At 40.4% G+C, this 16,542-nt stretch overlaps 1 protein-coding gene across 2 annotated transcripts; it reads left to right on the top strand.

Annotated features, from left to right (window-relative positions):
• The first annotated feature begins 9 nt into the window (after nucleotides 1-9).
• LOC122873223 (calcium uniporter protein, mitochondrial-like) lies at nucleotides 10-16,477 on the top strand. Of its 2 annotated transcripts, none has more exons than XM_044189655.1 (8): nucleotides 10-128; nucleotides 11,389-11,458; nucleotides 11,655-11,822; nucleotides 13,523-13,627; nucleotides 13,769-13,929; nucleotides 14,117-14,320; nucleotides 15,333-15,449; nucleotides 16,194-16,477. In XM_044189655.1, the coding sequence occupies exons 1-8, from the start codon at nucleotides 126-128 to the stop codon at nucleotides 16,269-16,271; spliced, it is 906 nt and encodes a 301-aa protein (XP_044045590.1). In that variant the 5' UTR covers nucleotides 10-125; the 3' UTR covers nucleotides 16,272-16,477. The 2 variants fall into 2 exon arrangements, with proteins under 2 accessions (XP_044045590.1, XP_044045589.1); XM_044189654.1 differs by having other exon boundaries at nucleotides 61-418.
• Nucleotides 16,478-16,542: the final 65 nt, after the last annotated feature.

Raw genomic sequence — 16,542 nt, 5'->3', positions numbered from 1 at the left:
ACGGGACGTTACGTTCAGTTGCTCCAACTTCCCTGCTGGCTGATTCATGCGAAACAGACCAACGAGAAAAAAAGGCGAAAAAGGAAGCGAAGTCTGGCCCGGACGGCATCTGCTGTTAGGAGGAAATGGTATGCAGTTCAGGCTGGCTGTGCCTCCCACTGACTGTCCCATAGCTATCATCTCATCTGTTGTTATTTACACAGACTGCGGTCCGTTTTCAACTGGTAAACCGGGCTCCGAGGCACATATTGTGGAAGTATCTCTACCCGGTATGACCCAACAGCATAGCTAACACGGTTAACGGCTGACGATGGCTGCGGTGCGAATGGTCGGCAAAGTTACGGCAAGACTTTTTGGAAGTATTCACCCTCTTCACTACGGTCTCAAAACTACTCGTCCGGTTACATTTCTGCACCAGGTAAATTAATAATTTAGCCATTTTATGTAATTCGTCGTAGGTTTGCTAACGTTACACAACCGTACAACCGTTTGAGTCTGCTGGGTTGTGGTTGATAAACTGGTTTCCTGCTTTTTGAACACAACCCAGTGTACTTTGGTAAACTGTGGTCGCTTAGAATAGCTAACTTAAGTCATTTGAGGGCACTGTACAAAAGGGGATTTCGTTTTTCCAACTCTTTATTTTTTGTAACATCAGGCCAAGTTTCTTGACAGTCTAAAATCAGATGTTGGTTTGTTTTTACTCGTAGCTAAACGCTAGAGAGGTCCTCAATATAATTAATTTCTCACATTCCCTTTTTCTGCCTTTGTCTGTCACTATCTATCTGCTCTCTATTTCTGTGCCCTGTAATTTTCATTTAGGACAATACAGAACAACAAATAAATTATTCAAGTACATTACCTAGCTCTACAGGGGTTTAGACAGTCTAAACATGTCTACATGACTGATCAAGCCTTGAAAAGTATGTGTGAATGATATTTACTGTACATTATCTCATCACTAAAGCAGTGCTTACTCAATTACTCCTATGAGGACGCTGTTTAGTCACCCATTTGGAGAAAGAGACCATGATTAGGTTGCTAAATATACTTCTAAACTTTAAGTGAAGACTTGGGTTGCCCCACACCATCCCAAGAGACATCACTAACATTGCTATACTCTGCAGTCTAACTTACAGTATGTTAAGCATAAAGGTCGATGTCTTATTGTATCATATGAAAGTATTGTGCATCATCACGTGCTTGTCTGTATATATAATTCATCACTGGTCATCATGTCCGAGCCATAGTAGCATAGTTTAGTCGTGAGCAAGTCTCAAGTCTCGGCCAGTGCAGGGAGAACAGCATACTGTATTGCTAAACGCCATGATAGTCTCCATACTGAGTGAATATTGACATACAGTTTGTGGGATTGAAGAAAAACCCATTGTTTCCTTTAGATGGGCAATCTGTCATGAGTCACTCCCTGCATGAAATAATGACTAAGAAGAGTTCTATTTTAGATTGAATCATATATAAAATCAGAGCTGCAGCTTTCCTCTTTTAAAATGTGAAGTGTTCCTACAGCAAACACCATTTAGACCTCATCTTACTCATCGGCATGCTCAGTATGTTCCAAACAAGTCATATTTTCACCAAAATATGGTTAAGGTCACTCTTTCTTTTCATGTTGTCCTATCGCCCTCTTTGAAGCTCTGAAAATACAGCAGAAGCAGTGTATTTAGTCTGCTTTAAAACATGCAACAAGGGTCCCTGAAATTACAGGGTCAGCATCTTTAACCCCTAGGCCACCAGGATGTTTCATTGGTTCTATACCCCGGTGTAACAGCAGCTATAACTGCTACAACTGTAGTCGGACATGAATTGAGTATTGAGCTGTGTGAGCAGCCGGCAGCGCGCACTGTTCAGACCTGAGATACATTTTCTTGTGGTTAGGGAAAGTGTCATTTATGTCACATTTCCTTTAAAAATAGTAAAATGAGCCACCATCCACTAAGAGTCCACAGGAGATAAAACCTCTAACAATTCTCTAACATCTGCTGTTACCTTTTTACTGCCCTCAGCGAAAGTTTGCTACTGGGAAAATATTATCAAGGCAGACACTTCCACTTTTATGAGAGAAGCTTTAGGGAGTTTGGCTTCTATGTCTAAGTGCTGTCAGATAATTTGTTTCTTTTCTACAGTCAGTACTGCAATGCTGTACAGGTAAACATAATATGATGGAGCTTGAAAGACTACTAAGCAGGGCAGGAGTGTGCATTCAATGCAAATAAGTGATACTGAGTTTGTTCTGGATGTGCTCCGGCTAACTAAGTAGACTCAACATGTGATTAAAGACAGCTCTGGAGTTGTTGAAAGGTGCATTTTTTGTGGCAGTTTTTTGTAGCAGCCCCCTCTGCTCCTAGTCTTTGTGCTTAGCTGATTAAATATAATCCAACATACTGAACCTTTGCACTGGATCACTTCATTTGACTGTGGGTGTGATTGCAAACCAGCCTTCATTTCATTCCAGCAAGCCTGACTACCTGTTTCTTGGTGTCAAGCCTGGCCACGCCTGGCACAGAGGCTGTTCTTTATTAGGGCAGAATCCACAGGAATACAATAGGACTGAAATCCTGGAAAATGCAATCTGTATCTGGATATCTAATCTGAATCAGGGAAAATGCATGATACAAAACATCTGGAGGTGGTCTGGCTCGCAGTGTAGTCAGATCTGAGCCAGGTGTAAATGCAATCAATAAAGTTTCACCCCTTGACTACTTTACAACCACGTTCTTAAACAAAAAATCTGCCCAACAAGTGGAAAGGTACCTAACTCAGCCTCTTCCTCCTGTCTCAAGCAGGACTGGCAAAAAGCCACAGACAAGCTCTTCCTCTGCAAATGAAAAATAAGTAGAGTTAATACAGCAGCATGTTTGTTGACAACTCAACCAGTCCTACTTACCTAATTTGCATAGATCTGCAAGTCAATCTACAAATTGCATATTGAGATAATAAGAACACTTATTAGTACCAGATGTAAATGCAATGGCCTCTGATTAAGTATCATTAAACATAACAAGATATTAGGAGATGTTCTGATATTTAGAACACATAAGTGTGATCATGTTTAAAACACTGGGTGTTTAATATGCGTTGATTTTCTATCATACAAACTGTTTAGGCCTGTGACATCATCAGCTTAACTGATGCAACTCAGCAATCAGCTGGTACAAGTTGTATTTATCAGCTATTGGTTCCTTACACGTCTTCCTGCTCCTGATAATGGTTTTAAAGTAAACCTTGAAACAGCAAATATGCCTCTGTCCTTTTTTGGAATAACCCTATTCAGATTGCAAGGTAATACCAGGTGTAAATGGGGTCTTAGTTTTTAGTCTTTCTCATGCAACACTTAAAATGTATTATAAAAGTTAAATGTGTTTTCTGTGCATCACTAGTCACCTAGAGATATTTGAATATCTTTTGTCTGGCACAGGCTTTAAAGCTCAGACTTGCAATTTGCTTGAGCCAAGTCATTATTGATTCCTTGTAGAAATGCGCATAGACAATAATATTCAGTGTATCATCCTTGTAGTTAAAATATATACATAAATAAGTCACTTAATGTTGTTGTCTGTGGTCTGTCTTGTCAACAACACATGCTGGACATACAGTATGTAAGATCACTAAGGTGTCATTGAATCCTTAATTAGGCTTAAGTTACAACAATGGGCGTGATAATGATGACTCCATTGAGGTAAGGTTTTGTGATAACAATCCCATAACAAACCTGTTAAGGTTTATAGAACTATATATACTACATACTCTAAACTAACTATACTGAAAGTTTGAAGTGTGTTCATTGGACAAAGGAATCCCAGAGAATCGTAACAGTGAAACAGCACAAGTGAATTAATTTCCTTTGCTAACGCTAAGCTGAGACTTAGCTTAGTAAGAGTTTTTTAAGTAAGTTTAAGGTAGTTTTAATCCAACAAACTTTATTTTAGTTATCCACTGAGTGCAAGTCTTGTCCTGGAGTGACGACCCTGTGATGATGCATTGCTTGGCTTTGTGTGACCAAAGGGGAAATATGACTCACTTAAGTTGGCAAATGCAAAGTTTTTGTGGCAGCTTTGAATTTTAATTCAGGGAGGGAAGTTGGTTTTTGCTCCATTTTAAATTTGACTGCAGTGGGCCTTTGCAAACACCACATGAATTCCTAAATCAGTCTCCTGCTTTTTGTCCCTCTCTTTCCAGTATTCAGATCCTCCATTGTGTTATGCTAGGCTGCAAGGTAAAGAGCTGTGGAATAACTATTTGGGAAGCTGTCAGGAACTTAAAGGCCCTGCTTGTTTGACCTGCTTGACTAAAGGCGACCTTCCCATACCCAGCATGCTTTAAGTAAATTACATCTGGCTTTTGATTTGGAGTAATACTGTGTATCCATGTTTTCCATGTTTTTTTAGCCCTCAATGAATTATTATTTTTCATTTTGTTTTACAGTTTTTCACTGTTACCAAACATTTATGGGTGCTGTACAAACACAAACCTTGTCTTTCCACTACCTTCATGTCGTTGTACTGCAGTCATCTGCATTGCATTGTATTTCGTCTTTGTCCTTCTAACCTGACTGGATCATTAACTGGATAACAGAAGACAAATGCTTCAATGCAAATCATTTTCATGGTACTGTGCTGGCTGTTCTTAGTCATAATGACAACAGGGCATCATTTTTCTTGTCTTGGCAGCCTTCGTTTTTAGGCCGTTTATCACTCTCACACAATTTCCTAATTGTGTGAGAGTGATAAACGGCCTAAAATCCTTTCTTCCTGCTTCAAGTCATGCCTGCTAGATACTGTAAGTCATCACGTTATGATCACGTGTGTATGGAGAAAAGTCACTTTCCCTTTGCTCAGTGGTATCAAACCCTTGATGAGAGTGGGAGGAGATACCTTTAGGAAGTCTAGATGCAACGGGTCATACCTCAGTTGTGACAGGATTCATAATGGAACGCCTGCTGGGAGACTGCAGGGAAAATGAGGCTGCTTGTCACCATGATAGCCCTGTTCATTGCTCAAGCCCCAGCCTGCTTCTCTGCAGAGGAGGGACATGGCAGTTTGTCACCATATTGCTTGGTTTTCACTACCCGTCTTATCCCTGTTGGCATGGCATAAATAAGAAACGCTTAGCTCAAGGGGTAAATATACCTTCAGCTGATTGCTTTGAGAAAGAACAGTTGGAGGAAATTATTTGGCGATGAGAAGAAGGTGTGCAGCATTGTTCCCTCCAGCTCCAATTTGACTCCCGAAATGTGTGAAGGACAATGGATAGACAGTAACCACCCTGCACTCTAAATATTGATTAGTTGTAATTAGGAAGTGTGTTTTGTTTTGATAAGCAGACAAATGTTCAGTTGAGAAGCCAATGGTGACGTTAGTCATCATGTGTAGTAGAAGAGCCCACTCCTTTCTGCAGGATGTATGTGCGTCTTGTGACATGGCATGAGCGCGATTGCTTGTTACTTGTGTGTTTGCTGTGTATGGGCTTGTTCAGGCAGTACAGTCTGGAGTCTGTTACAGCCATTTATGTGTTTAATAATCTATGGGTGTGTCTACTCCAGTAAGTGGTAGCCCTTCAACACACCAGCTGATCTTTCTTGCGTTTGGGTGCAAGGGTTGTAATCTCTGTCTACTTCACATCTTACATGTCTAAACAGGTAAAAAATGTTGACTAATCAGAATCAGACATACTTTATTGATCCCCAAAGGGAAACTCTTTCGTTACAGCTGCACCCTATCACGTCGATGCACACTTGAGAATAGAAGGTATAGAAGTACTAAGCAAATCACACTATCATACAGGTAAGATATACGATAAGTACAAATAAGTAATCAGCATGCAAAAAGAATTACAGTTAAAATTCACAGCAAAGTGCACGGTGGCAGAGCGGCTAAAGCTCCTGCCTCCCAATAAGGAGATCGTGGGATCGATTCCCGGACCAGACCAACATCGCAATCTCTCTGGGTGGAGTCTGCATGTCCTCCCCGTGTTACCGTGGGTTCTCTCCGGGTTCTCCGGCTTCCTCCCACCGTCCAAAGACGTGCATGTGTAGGTTAATTGATAACTCTAAATTGCCTGTATTGAATGAATGTGAGAGTGAATGGTTGTCTGTCCTTGTCTGTGTCTGTGTTAGCCCTGCGACGAGTTGGCCACTGTCCAGGGTATACCCTGCCTAAGGCCCAAAGTCACTGGGATAGGCTCCAGTCACCCGCGACCCCTAACGGGACCAAGCGGTAGAAAATGGATGGATGGATTCACAGCAAAAGGGTGTATGACCTGGATATATCTTAAATTCACATGAATGTAAGTCATGTAATAGTGTCAATGTCACTGACATCAGCTTTTTTTCTTCAAAATCTGCCATATTGCATAAACTATGAACCAGTTCATTCATTTTTCTAGATTTTATCTCAACTAATCTTGGTCAGTGCCTGCGTTAATAAGTGTTATGGCAATTAATTAGCAATAGAAAGTGATACATGATTAACAATATTTTTCCTTTGATTTAGCCTACCTACTATGCTATTTCTAGCTTTGTTAGCAGCAGGGCTCTTGGTCAGTCCAACACTTTAGCCCAGACTGAAATATTTCAATAAGCTTTGGACGGATGGCCATGAAATTCTGTACAGACATTGAGATGGTATGCAGAGGAATAAGCCAAATGACTTTTGTGATCCCCTGACTTTTCTTCTAATGTCACCATGAGGTTGACATTTTTGGTTTTGAGTGAAATATCTTGACAACAATTGCCATGACAGACATTCATGTTCCAAGAGGACGAATTGACATAACTTTGGTGGTTTGGTGATTCCCTGAATTTTCTACTAGCGCCATTATTAGGTAAACAATTTAATTTGTCTAGTACTTTGGTTTATGACCAAAAATTAGCTTAGATGTACTTTGTGTTTAATGCTAATTAGCAAATGTTAGCATGCTAACACGCTAACAGAACACTTATAACATTATCTGCTAAACACCAGTTTGTTGACTGTAATTGTGAGCATGTTAGCATGAAAACGTTAGCATTTAGCTCAAAGCACCACTTTGCCTAGATAAAAACAGCCTCACAGAGCTGCAGTATCATGGACATAATCATTAAACATTTTGAGTTAACCATACACTTACCTGTACTTGAGATTTGATATTGTACATACAGTACATAGCTATATGTCACTTCTCATACATATCTTTATGAAACTCACCAAGAAGAAACTTGATAATATGAGCAACTTATGATCCTTACCCTTAACCTTGTTTATATTTTTGGCATTGTGTATTTTAGGATTTTGGATATTTGTTTATGGATATTTATATACTTGTACCTTTTTATTGATATTTTATATTTGCACTCTTTCCTACTTTGTACTGCAACAATTTCCCTCGGGATAAATAAAGTCAAGTGGTGCTCACTGCAGAGCCAAATGGGTGGTGCTTGACTAAAATCTGGACCTAGTTCAGCTCCACCTCTCTGGACATAGCGAAACTCCATGAAATTGGTTAAGGTTAGGGTAAGAATATCAGGGTAAGCCAATCAGAGGCAGAGTAGGGCAGGTCATGCCTTTGCCACCCTGGGAAAAAAGATATACAGTAGTTTGGGCCTCATTGATCACTGTACAAAAGCACCACTTTATAACTATACTATATTTAACTATTCACTGATTTCAGTGAAACTGGATCATATTTTATGGAGAAAATATTTTCTAGTTTTCCCTCCGATGTCCTACGGCTGCTCAACTTCAACTCTGTGATTTACAGAGTTTCCTGATGGACCGATAGATTTACTTCTTGCTAAAGTAGCTAACCGCTAACTGCTGTAGCTGTCGTTAGCGGGCAATCAAACACAGCCTCCAGGACCAACAGGGAATACGGTGCCAAGGCGATTTACGGAGTTTAACTGCTTCTAACTGTAGTGCCCTTAGCTGAGTAAGCCTGGCTAACTGAGCTAACAACACTAAAGTTAGCAGCAGTTAGCGGTTAACTACTTTAGCAACAAGAATAGCTTTCTGTCCAACAGGAAACTCCGTATATCACCTCGGTACTGTATTCCCTGTCTTCAAACTGGCCTCCAAGGCCTTGGGGTGCGGCTGGACCTAGAGGTGGAGCTGGACCCATTGGTTCTGCAGTGAACAGCCTCTCTGTTCTGTCTTATCTTATCTCTGTTAATACCAAAGGATTCTCTGTATTGTTGGCCAATGTGTTCTAGGCATTTACAGCAGCAGTCAGATTATCCGCACAAGGCACATAAAAAGCATTATTGCAGTCGCTCCTTATGTGTCTGTCATTGAGTGTAATGAAGCCAGGGGGCTCATCCGCTGCTTTTTAAGTCTGTTAGAAAACCTCAACTTTAGGCATTATCTGTCCTATAATACTCCTCCCCTTAAGGAGGAGTATTATAGAGTATAGATTGTGTGTATATAGATTGTGTTTGCTATAAATATATAACATACTCTTGCCAAATTGTTCTTTAATGTTATTGCACTGCTGTCTAAGAGCATGTGTAACTTCCACATGTAGATGAGAGAACTAAAAGGGCCAGTATTTATAATTCTGTGTGCTACAGACTGTAATAATACAGGGCAAGGAGCATGGCTTTGGTAATGGACTATTATTCATCACACAGCTCTCAAGCTGCATTATCTGGCACAGTAGCCACGTTCTGTTGATTTAGAATGGGACTGGTATGTGTGCACATAGCATATAAACTGCCTGGAGTCAGTCAGCTGCTGAATTAAATCTGGTCAGTGATCTCACACACACACACACACACACAGTAAAGAGATAAATAGTCTAGTCTTGCCCTTGATGCTTGGCTCCAGATCTGCTGTTTTCACCAGTGTGAGCTCAAACACTCCCCTGTTGAACTCTTTTGACATGAAGTGTTTGCTAATGAGAATGACATGGTATAGGCATTTTATTGTCATGCACCTACTTTATGTTTTGGCAGTCAGCACCTGCACCACTCAGGTTAATGAAGCGCTATGGCTGCGGCAGAAGGGGTGGCTTATAAAATGCTGTTCCAGGCTGTTTAACATACTGGTAATGTGTTTGCTGTCTGAGGTTAACTATGAGGAGTCACAGAATAACTAGACTTCAAGTTTCAGGGACAGCATGGTTATGTACAACTGTACTACGGATGAGCGTTATGACAGTGAGATATTACAAATTTGTCAACTGTCAGAGATTTATCTATACTATTTATACCGTGGCAGCTATCCCTTTCATTTCTCTGGTTGTAATAGGCCAGAGGTTCCCAACCTTTTTGGCCTGTGACCTCTTAAAACAAAGCAATGTCTACTTGCAACCCCTTGTTACAGGTTAATGTGAACATAAGTAGTGAGCTATTCAACCAAAGAATGATTTTTCCTTCTCGGATTGTTATATTTGAAAGATTTTTAGAGACCTTAAGTATATAATATTTCATAAGAAAAGGCAAAAATTAGAGAAACGTCAGAAAAAATATTTTATTTAAGAAAAACATATTTTCCAGACCCCCAGGTTGGGAAACACTGTATAAGGCCATTGTAGCCAATGTTGCAAATCAATAAGTGGGACTGCTTTATGGCAGTATGTTTTTTGTTTGCTTGTTTGTTTTTACCTGAAATGTCAGGTATTTAATTTGCTCTATTAGCCATGAATGGTCCATAAACAGTTTCCTAATTCATTTTCCAGAAGATTTACTATATCAAAATATAAAATTACACATACACAGGGATAGAGAATTTTATCCATATGACTCACTTTATATGCACTGTTTGCATCACCTCTTCATCTTTTAAAACAGAGTAAAGTCATTAGCCCTTGTTAACCCTATGCTTCTTTAAAGTTAACTTTTATTGTTTTGCTTGTGTGATTAGATCTATTTGGATGGCATGTTTCACTGGTATTAAAGAGAATATATATATAATATACTTTTTCCCTTAGTCCATGGAGAGCTGGTGTGCTGATGCGTGGGTGGTAAAGATCTGTGACAGCTTTCAACTGTGTAATAACATCTGGAGATCACGCACAAGCTGAACAGCTAAATCTTGTCTCACTGGAATCACTTTGTTTGGCTCTTTTTGGGACATAGAGTATTTATAAAATCACGTATTCCTTCACAGTGTGGTGCACCACTTCATCAGCAAACAAACACTTGTAGTTCAAAATTTGTATGTAACGTCCAGATAGCAAAAGCTTTTTCAAGTTGCCTTTATAATGTTTCTTTCTGTTTCACCCTCTGGTTCTAGCCACTGTATTATGTTATGTTGTCTTCATGGTTCATGTTACCTCTGGTCATGTGGACAGTTACTCATTGCATGTATATGAATGTTTGTTAAAGCCCCATCTCCTAACGAGTGGAGCGTTAGGGACTTCTGCACATTTGGCCTCTGGCTTGTTTGCTTTCTCAGCCCATGGAACTGGATGGCTCCCTTGTTCCTCTTTAATGTGATATTGATTGAACAAACTGGAGGACAAAAGGGTGGGAGAGAGTCGGTGCCACATCCCTAGATGTCAGTTGGACAAAGATGTATTTAACTGGGACCCCTCTGACTCTCATCTAAATAGGAAATACTGTGGATGGATTCTGTTTTTGAGGTTCAAAAGGCCCAAGAGTTTTAACGCCAGGAAGCTAGTGTTCAGGGCTTTTAGTAGGAAACTGGAGGACATAATATCATGAATCATCACATGGTGATTTTAAGCTGACTGTCCACAGTAAAGTTCTTTGTGTTTGTGGCATCATGCTAAAATTGCTGCTTTGTGGCACATCCCAGCAGCTTTAAATATTGAGTAGAAATATGAGTTTGCATGTAAACTAAAAAGACTACACCCAGAGAATGTGAAGTACAGGACAGAGAAGTACTCCTGCTGACTAGAATAATGAGCTGTTTCTCATGGATGCCCTCTGTATTATCAGGAGTGTGGGAGGGACTGGAGCCTTGCAGAGTGACAGTACTTTGTATTGACACACTGGCATTTCATCAAGCAATAAAGGCCACAGCCTAAAATTTAATTAACTTAATGAAAAGTTGTGCATCAGCAAAAAGGAGCTGGTTGAGTCAGAAGAATCTGTACTATCAGCTTGTCAGATTACACACCATTTAGAAAAGCAGTTCAAAAGCCAGCGATTGTCAGAGAAGAAATTCATATTAGCTTAAAAGCACTCTCAGAGCAAAGCCAAAGCCCAGAAAACTTAATTGATGTGGTTGTTGGCAGACTGTTGTTGTGTGGATCTTTTTTCAGATCCTTCTTTTCAGGATGCTGTGGATCTGTTTACTCTCCAGTGTCAGCTGATATGATATGAGTTTACCAAGGGCGGGATGTACTTTTGAGTACAAAGAACAAAGTGAATAAGCTGGTAATGCTCTTTTTCTTTTTCTTTCTTTTTCTTTCTCTTTCTCTTTCCTTTTTCAGGTTCAACAGAGGCTTCCTCTACTTGGAAATTGTCAAGCTATTTTCTACAGTACACTCCCACCCTCCAGTGGTAATATACAGTTACTACATCCACATGATAAATTGCTGTATGTCACATCATGGCTGCCACCCTGTTTGTGACTTTAGAATCTCTCCTGCTAATTAAATGTGTCAGCATGACTTGATGATCTGTGCACAAGACATATAGCATAAAAGTGCAAGCTCAACCCTCTGAAAGCAGATGTCCCCCCGTCATTGTGTTGCAGATGTGTCTTTGAAGTACAAATATGGCCGTTTGGTTCTGGAGGTCCCGCTGCCCTCCAGGAATGAGAAGTGTCTGTTCTTCCTCCGACCCATGCTGATGAATGTAGGAGACCTGATCACAGATCTGCAGAGAGAGGACCCCGGAGCCACTGCCTCCATTTACTGCAAGGGTAGGTTTTTATGCAAAAACCAGAGCCATCACATTCTTGGCGTTTAGTCAGTCTGGTTTAACCATTTTTGTTGCGAAGTGGTTTGGCAGGTTATTAGGAGTGAAAGCTGTAGAGCAGCACAGAGTAGTTTGGCACGATGCCAGCAGAATATCATTTCACAAACCATTAACTAATTTTCAACACTGTTGCTATATTTCCTTAACATCCACCCTGAAGGCTTTAAAAGGTTAATCCGCTCTGAGTAGTAGTTTCATTGTAGTTTGTTTTTTCAAAACAGTTATGGGAAATGTACCTTGCATTGCTAATAACTGGGCTAATTTGTAATACAATCGGTCAGAGGTTTCCAATCTTTTTAGCTTGTGAGCCCTTAAAATCAAGCAATGTCTACTTCAACACAGGCTATGGTCTTAAAGGGGAACTTGAATTTTACACATCAAAGTCTGTTTACAGGTCTTGGGGAGTACTAATGCATATGTGAACAAAGCTGTATAAAGCCTTTTGTTGCACCAAAGGGAACTGTGTGAAGTCTGATAAATTGCCTCAAGTGATGTCACTTAGGGCAACGTCAGTTGTGACTGAAGACTACAAGTTTGAAAATGGAAAAAAGTGGGGGTGTGGAGCTAGAAAGAAATGATCTTACCGCTCGAGGCTACATTAGCCGCTACCAGCAAAACACACCCAACTCTACGACCAAACTGTCAGAGGTCAAGTTGCATTGTGAGTAATGTAGGCAACAGACTTTAACAAGGATGGATGTGTGGAATAAAAAAGACTATCTTTTATTCTGCTGCTTTGATTTTTATGCTTTTTTATTAAACTGTCCATTGTACGGAAAAGTTATAGGAGTGCAGTGCTAAATTTGTGGAGTACTTTGTAATGAGTTATGAGCAATTCAACCAAGGAGTGATTTTTTTGAAGGATTATAGAGGCCTGAAGAAGTAAAAGTATCCAGTATTTCACAAAAGAAAATTGCAGAAAAGTTGTTTAAAAAAACAACAGAGAACGGAAATATATCTTTTGTCTTTCTCTTCCCTTTAATCACCGTGTGGCCCCTTAGCTCTGACCCCAGGTTGGTAACCACTGCAATAGGTGATGTACTGGCCGACTGTAAATGACATAACATGATGTTGACATATCTCAGGCAGTTACAATGAAGTCAAGTATTTTAGCTATCCTTGTTGCTCCATTACAAGAATAGCTAGTACGGGGTGCGACTCACATTCTCCAGACTGGAAAAATGTGCTTTTTACTGTAGCAATTGCTCTGTCCATGTACACCACCAAATGCAACACATGCAAGCACATTGTTCAGAGGCTGCTGAAAAGTATCCTGAAATCACCAACTGAGGCAGGTTGTTAGACACATTTCTCTCATTTCAGGAAATAGGACATGTTACAACTGAGGTGTACAGATTTTTATTATACAACATTGTGGTCTTCCTTATTTTCCCCATGTGTCTCATTCCTTTACAAGAACTGTCATTTTGGAGTGATGAGAAAACATTTTTTAGGCTGTAAATTATTGACTCTCTCTCTCTCAGGCGATTTTTATCTGAGGTTTGTGTAGTGAATGCAGGGGTGATCTGTCTAGCATATCATTATGTTTTTATGCATTTTTTTGTCTGTTTTGCTGGGCTATAAAGATGAAGTTATATGATTGCAATAAAAGTACTGAGTTGGACATTTGTCCTCTTCTGACAGATGGAGAGCGTGTAGCCAACACCACGCTGATAGACGCTCTGCTGGAGAAGGACTTCCAGCTCGTCATCAATGATGCAGTTTATAATGTCTGCTCTCCTGAAAAGGGTACAACCACATTTTATAAATGGTCCTCATTTTGTCTTACTTCGGCCTACTGATAAATAGCAGTTATTATCTCTGCAGGAATGACTCATTGCACATCTCTTTTTCTCATCCTCATTCACCTTGTTGTGCCCTCTGTTGCAGTGTGTACGTCCAGTGAGCATGCCATGGGGCTGGAGGACATGAAGCATGTTGTGCATCTGCTGCACACAGCACTCCACCTGCCTGAACACCACCTGCTGACAGAGAGGCAGCTGCTGGACAGACTGGACCACCTCAAACAGGAGTTGTCACCTCTGGAGAAGGTAGTAGATGTGTCTCAACATCCGTATGCCATTAAACCTCTCTTCCTCCCTCGTTACATCCCCCCGACGGTCTATTTCTAGTACTGTTTTGAAAGTGATGGATGACATTTCTGTCCTGTTAGTTTTGTTGGACAGGCTTCTACGAATTGGCTGGTAACCAGTCCCTCCTTGTATTATTGCCTGACAGATGAAGACACAGCTGTCCCATACAGCAGAGTTCCACACCTCCAGGGTTATCTGGACCGGCATGGCCCTGTTATCTGTGCAGGGTGGTGCTCTGGCCTGGCTCACCTGGTGGGTCTATTCATGGGACGTCATGGAGCCCGTCACTTACTTCATCACCTACGCCACCAGCATTGGAGCCTTCGCCTATTATGTCCTTACCAAACAGGCAAGTCTCAGGGACATGAGACAAAAATGTCAGTTTTGTTCATTTCCAGTTGTGGACTTGAACTGATTTAATATAAAGGAATAGTTTGACATTTTGGGAAGCATCAGTGTTATTTGCTTTTTTGCAGAGAGTTAGATGTAGATCGATACCACTCATGTCCATCCATTAAAGGTAGAATGGGTAGGATTTGTCGGTTGCTGTTTGTAAGCACACGATTCAAAGTTGGCCCCTCCTCCTGACACAACGAGCTAGCGAGAGAGCGAGCAGCGGTGGTCGAGGGGGCAAGAGAGTGAATGACAAGAAGGAGCGGCGTTAGTGAGAACAAAGCAGTGAAACAGTTAATTGATTCTGACTGTTTCACAGCAAAGCACAAATAAACATGCCCACACCTCTGCCCAACCCTGCAGAAAGTATTTTGAGCAGAGTCCCGACCTCACACCCTGCGTGCTGTTATTGACTGGAGGCTACACACCACTGCCCAAAGGTTGACGCCCAGAAACGTCACGAACACAGCAAAATAAGAAGAAGCTAAGAAAATACAGGCAGAGGGCAGGGTCTCTGCAGATACAGACACCGCCACACACTGCTAGTGGGTCATAAATGATGATGGGAGGGAATATTTTTGTATAAGTCTATACATTGTGGCTGTGGCTTAGTGGTAGAGCGGGTCATCCAACAATCAACAGTCAATTTTGCACTTTGGTTATTGTATGGATCAAACTAGAAATTACGTGTTAATTAGTGAGCTTTAGAGGTGCTGGTAGGTGGATTATGTTACCTACGGACAGAGCAAAGGCTAACCGTTTCCCCCTGTTTAGCATCTTTATGCTAAGATAACTGCTAGCTCGCCGTGGTTTCATATTTAACAGAGCGATATGACATCAAAAGAAAGAAAATTAGCGCATGTCCCAACATGTTGAACTATTCCTTTGACAGCACAAAGTCATGCATATGTGTACTGATGTTTTTCCTCCCCACATTAATAGCAATCCTACTTTATTCTTTCCCTCAGGATTATATATACCCAGATGTTAAAGACAGACAGTTCCTGCATTACTTTTATAAGGGGGCCAGCAAGAAGAAATTCAACGTGAATAAATACAATGAACTCAAGGATGAACTGACTCAGGTTTGTTGATTGATTCATTTTTTACATTAGCTAAATCCTTAGCACTTATCTTTAGCACTTAAGAGTCACAATCTACGTCATTAACATGTTTTGGACACATAAAACTGTAGGAATAACAAGTAAACTGCAAATATGCTAAAATTGAACTACTATAAGTGTCAGAGCAAAAATGAAAGATAGAATTTCAGTGACCGACTAGCCAGCATGTAAATCAAATAACACACTTGCTAACTATGACAATGTTTATTATGTTAGTTATCGTAGTTTAGCGTATTAACATGCCAACATTTGCTAATTAGGACTAAACACAAAGTACTGCTGAGACTGATGGGAATGTCATTAGTTATGAATGATATTTGGTTATGAAACAAAGTACTGGACAAATTAAAAATCTGACCTCATGATGGCACTAGATGAAAAGTTAATTCTAATTCACCCTGAGGGCAACATGAATTTGTGTGCTAAATGTCATAGCAATCCATCCAGTAGTTGTTGAGATATTTTCCTCAAAACCACAAATATAAACCTCATGCTGGCGCTAAAGGAAATGTCAGGGGCTCACCTAAACCACACCGCTACCATGACTGAAAGCAAGTTCTAATTAAATAAAAATTCTTTAAGAAAATTGTACTAATGCATTCATTGTTTCAAGACACTCTAACAATTATGATCCACTGTCTTCTGGAAATCCTGCTGAACTAATCGTTGGTAATAAGAGGTCTGTGTGACTGTGTTTTCTGTCAGGTGGAGGAGGACCTGAGACGTCTGAGAGATCCAACTCAATTTCAGCTACCACTTGAACAGATCCAGCCAAAGCCATGAACAATGGTCACCAACACGTACACACTTGAGAGCAAAAACAATATTTCTGCTTTATTTTGATAATGGCGCCTTTTTACTAGGAATCCATATCTCATCTGTGTTTTGTTTACAGTCTTGATAATGATGCCAATTATATCGTTGAGAAAAGTATAAACACTGAAGACTATTGAAATAAAAAGTATTTCCCGAACAGTGGGAGAATCATCTGTCTGCCTGATGTCTTTTTATGAAAATCTCAAAGGTCTTGTGATTGTTCTCACTGCTGGTAAAT

Source organism: Siniperca chuatsi, linkage group LG3, assembly GCF_020085105.1.
Source record: "Siniperca chuatsi isolate FFG_IHB_CAS linkage group LG3, ASM2008510v1, whole genome shotgun sequence".
NCBI classification, from domain to species: domain Eukaryota; kingdom Metazoa; phylum Chordata; class Actinopteri; order Centrarchiformes; family Sinipercidae; genus Siniperca; species Siniperca chuatsi.
The sequence above is the reverse complement of the archived record's forward strand: the minus strand, read 5'-3'. Positions and strand labels throughout refer to the sequence as shown.

Bases quoted from the DNA above. Each gene is read 5' to 3' on its own strand.
- LOC122873223 (XM_044189654.1), top strand. From the start codon at position 311: ATGGCTGCGGTGCGAATGGTCGGCAAAGTTACGGCAAGACTTTTTGGA. The intron at 11,459-11,654 runs GTAATATACAGT...ATTGTGTTGCAG, and splicing joins TACACTCCCACCCTCCAGTG to ATGTGTCTTTGAAGTACAAA. The intron at 14,321-15,332 runs GCAAGTCTCAGG...TCTTTCCCTCAG, and splicing joins ATTATGTCCTTACCAAACAG to GATTATATATACCCAGATGT.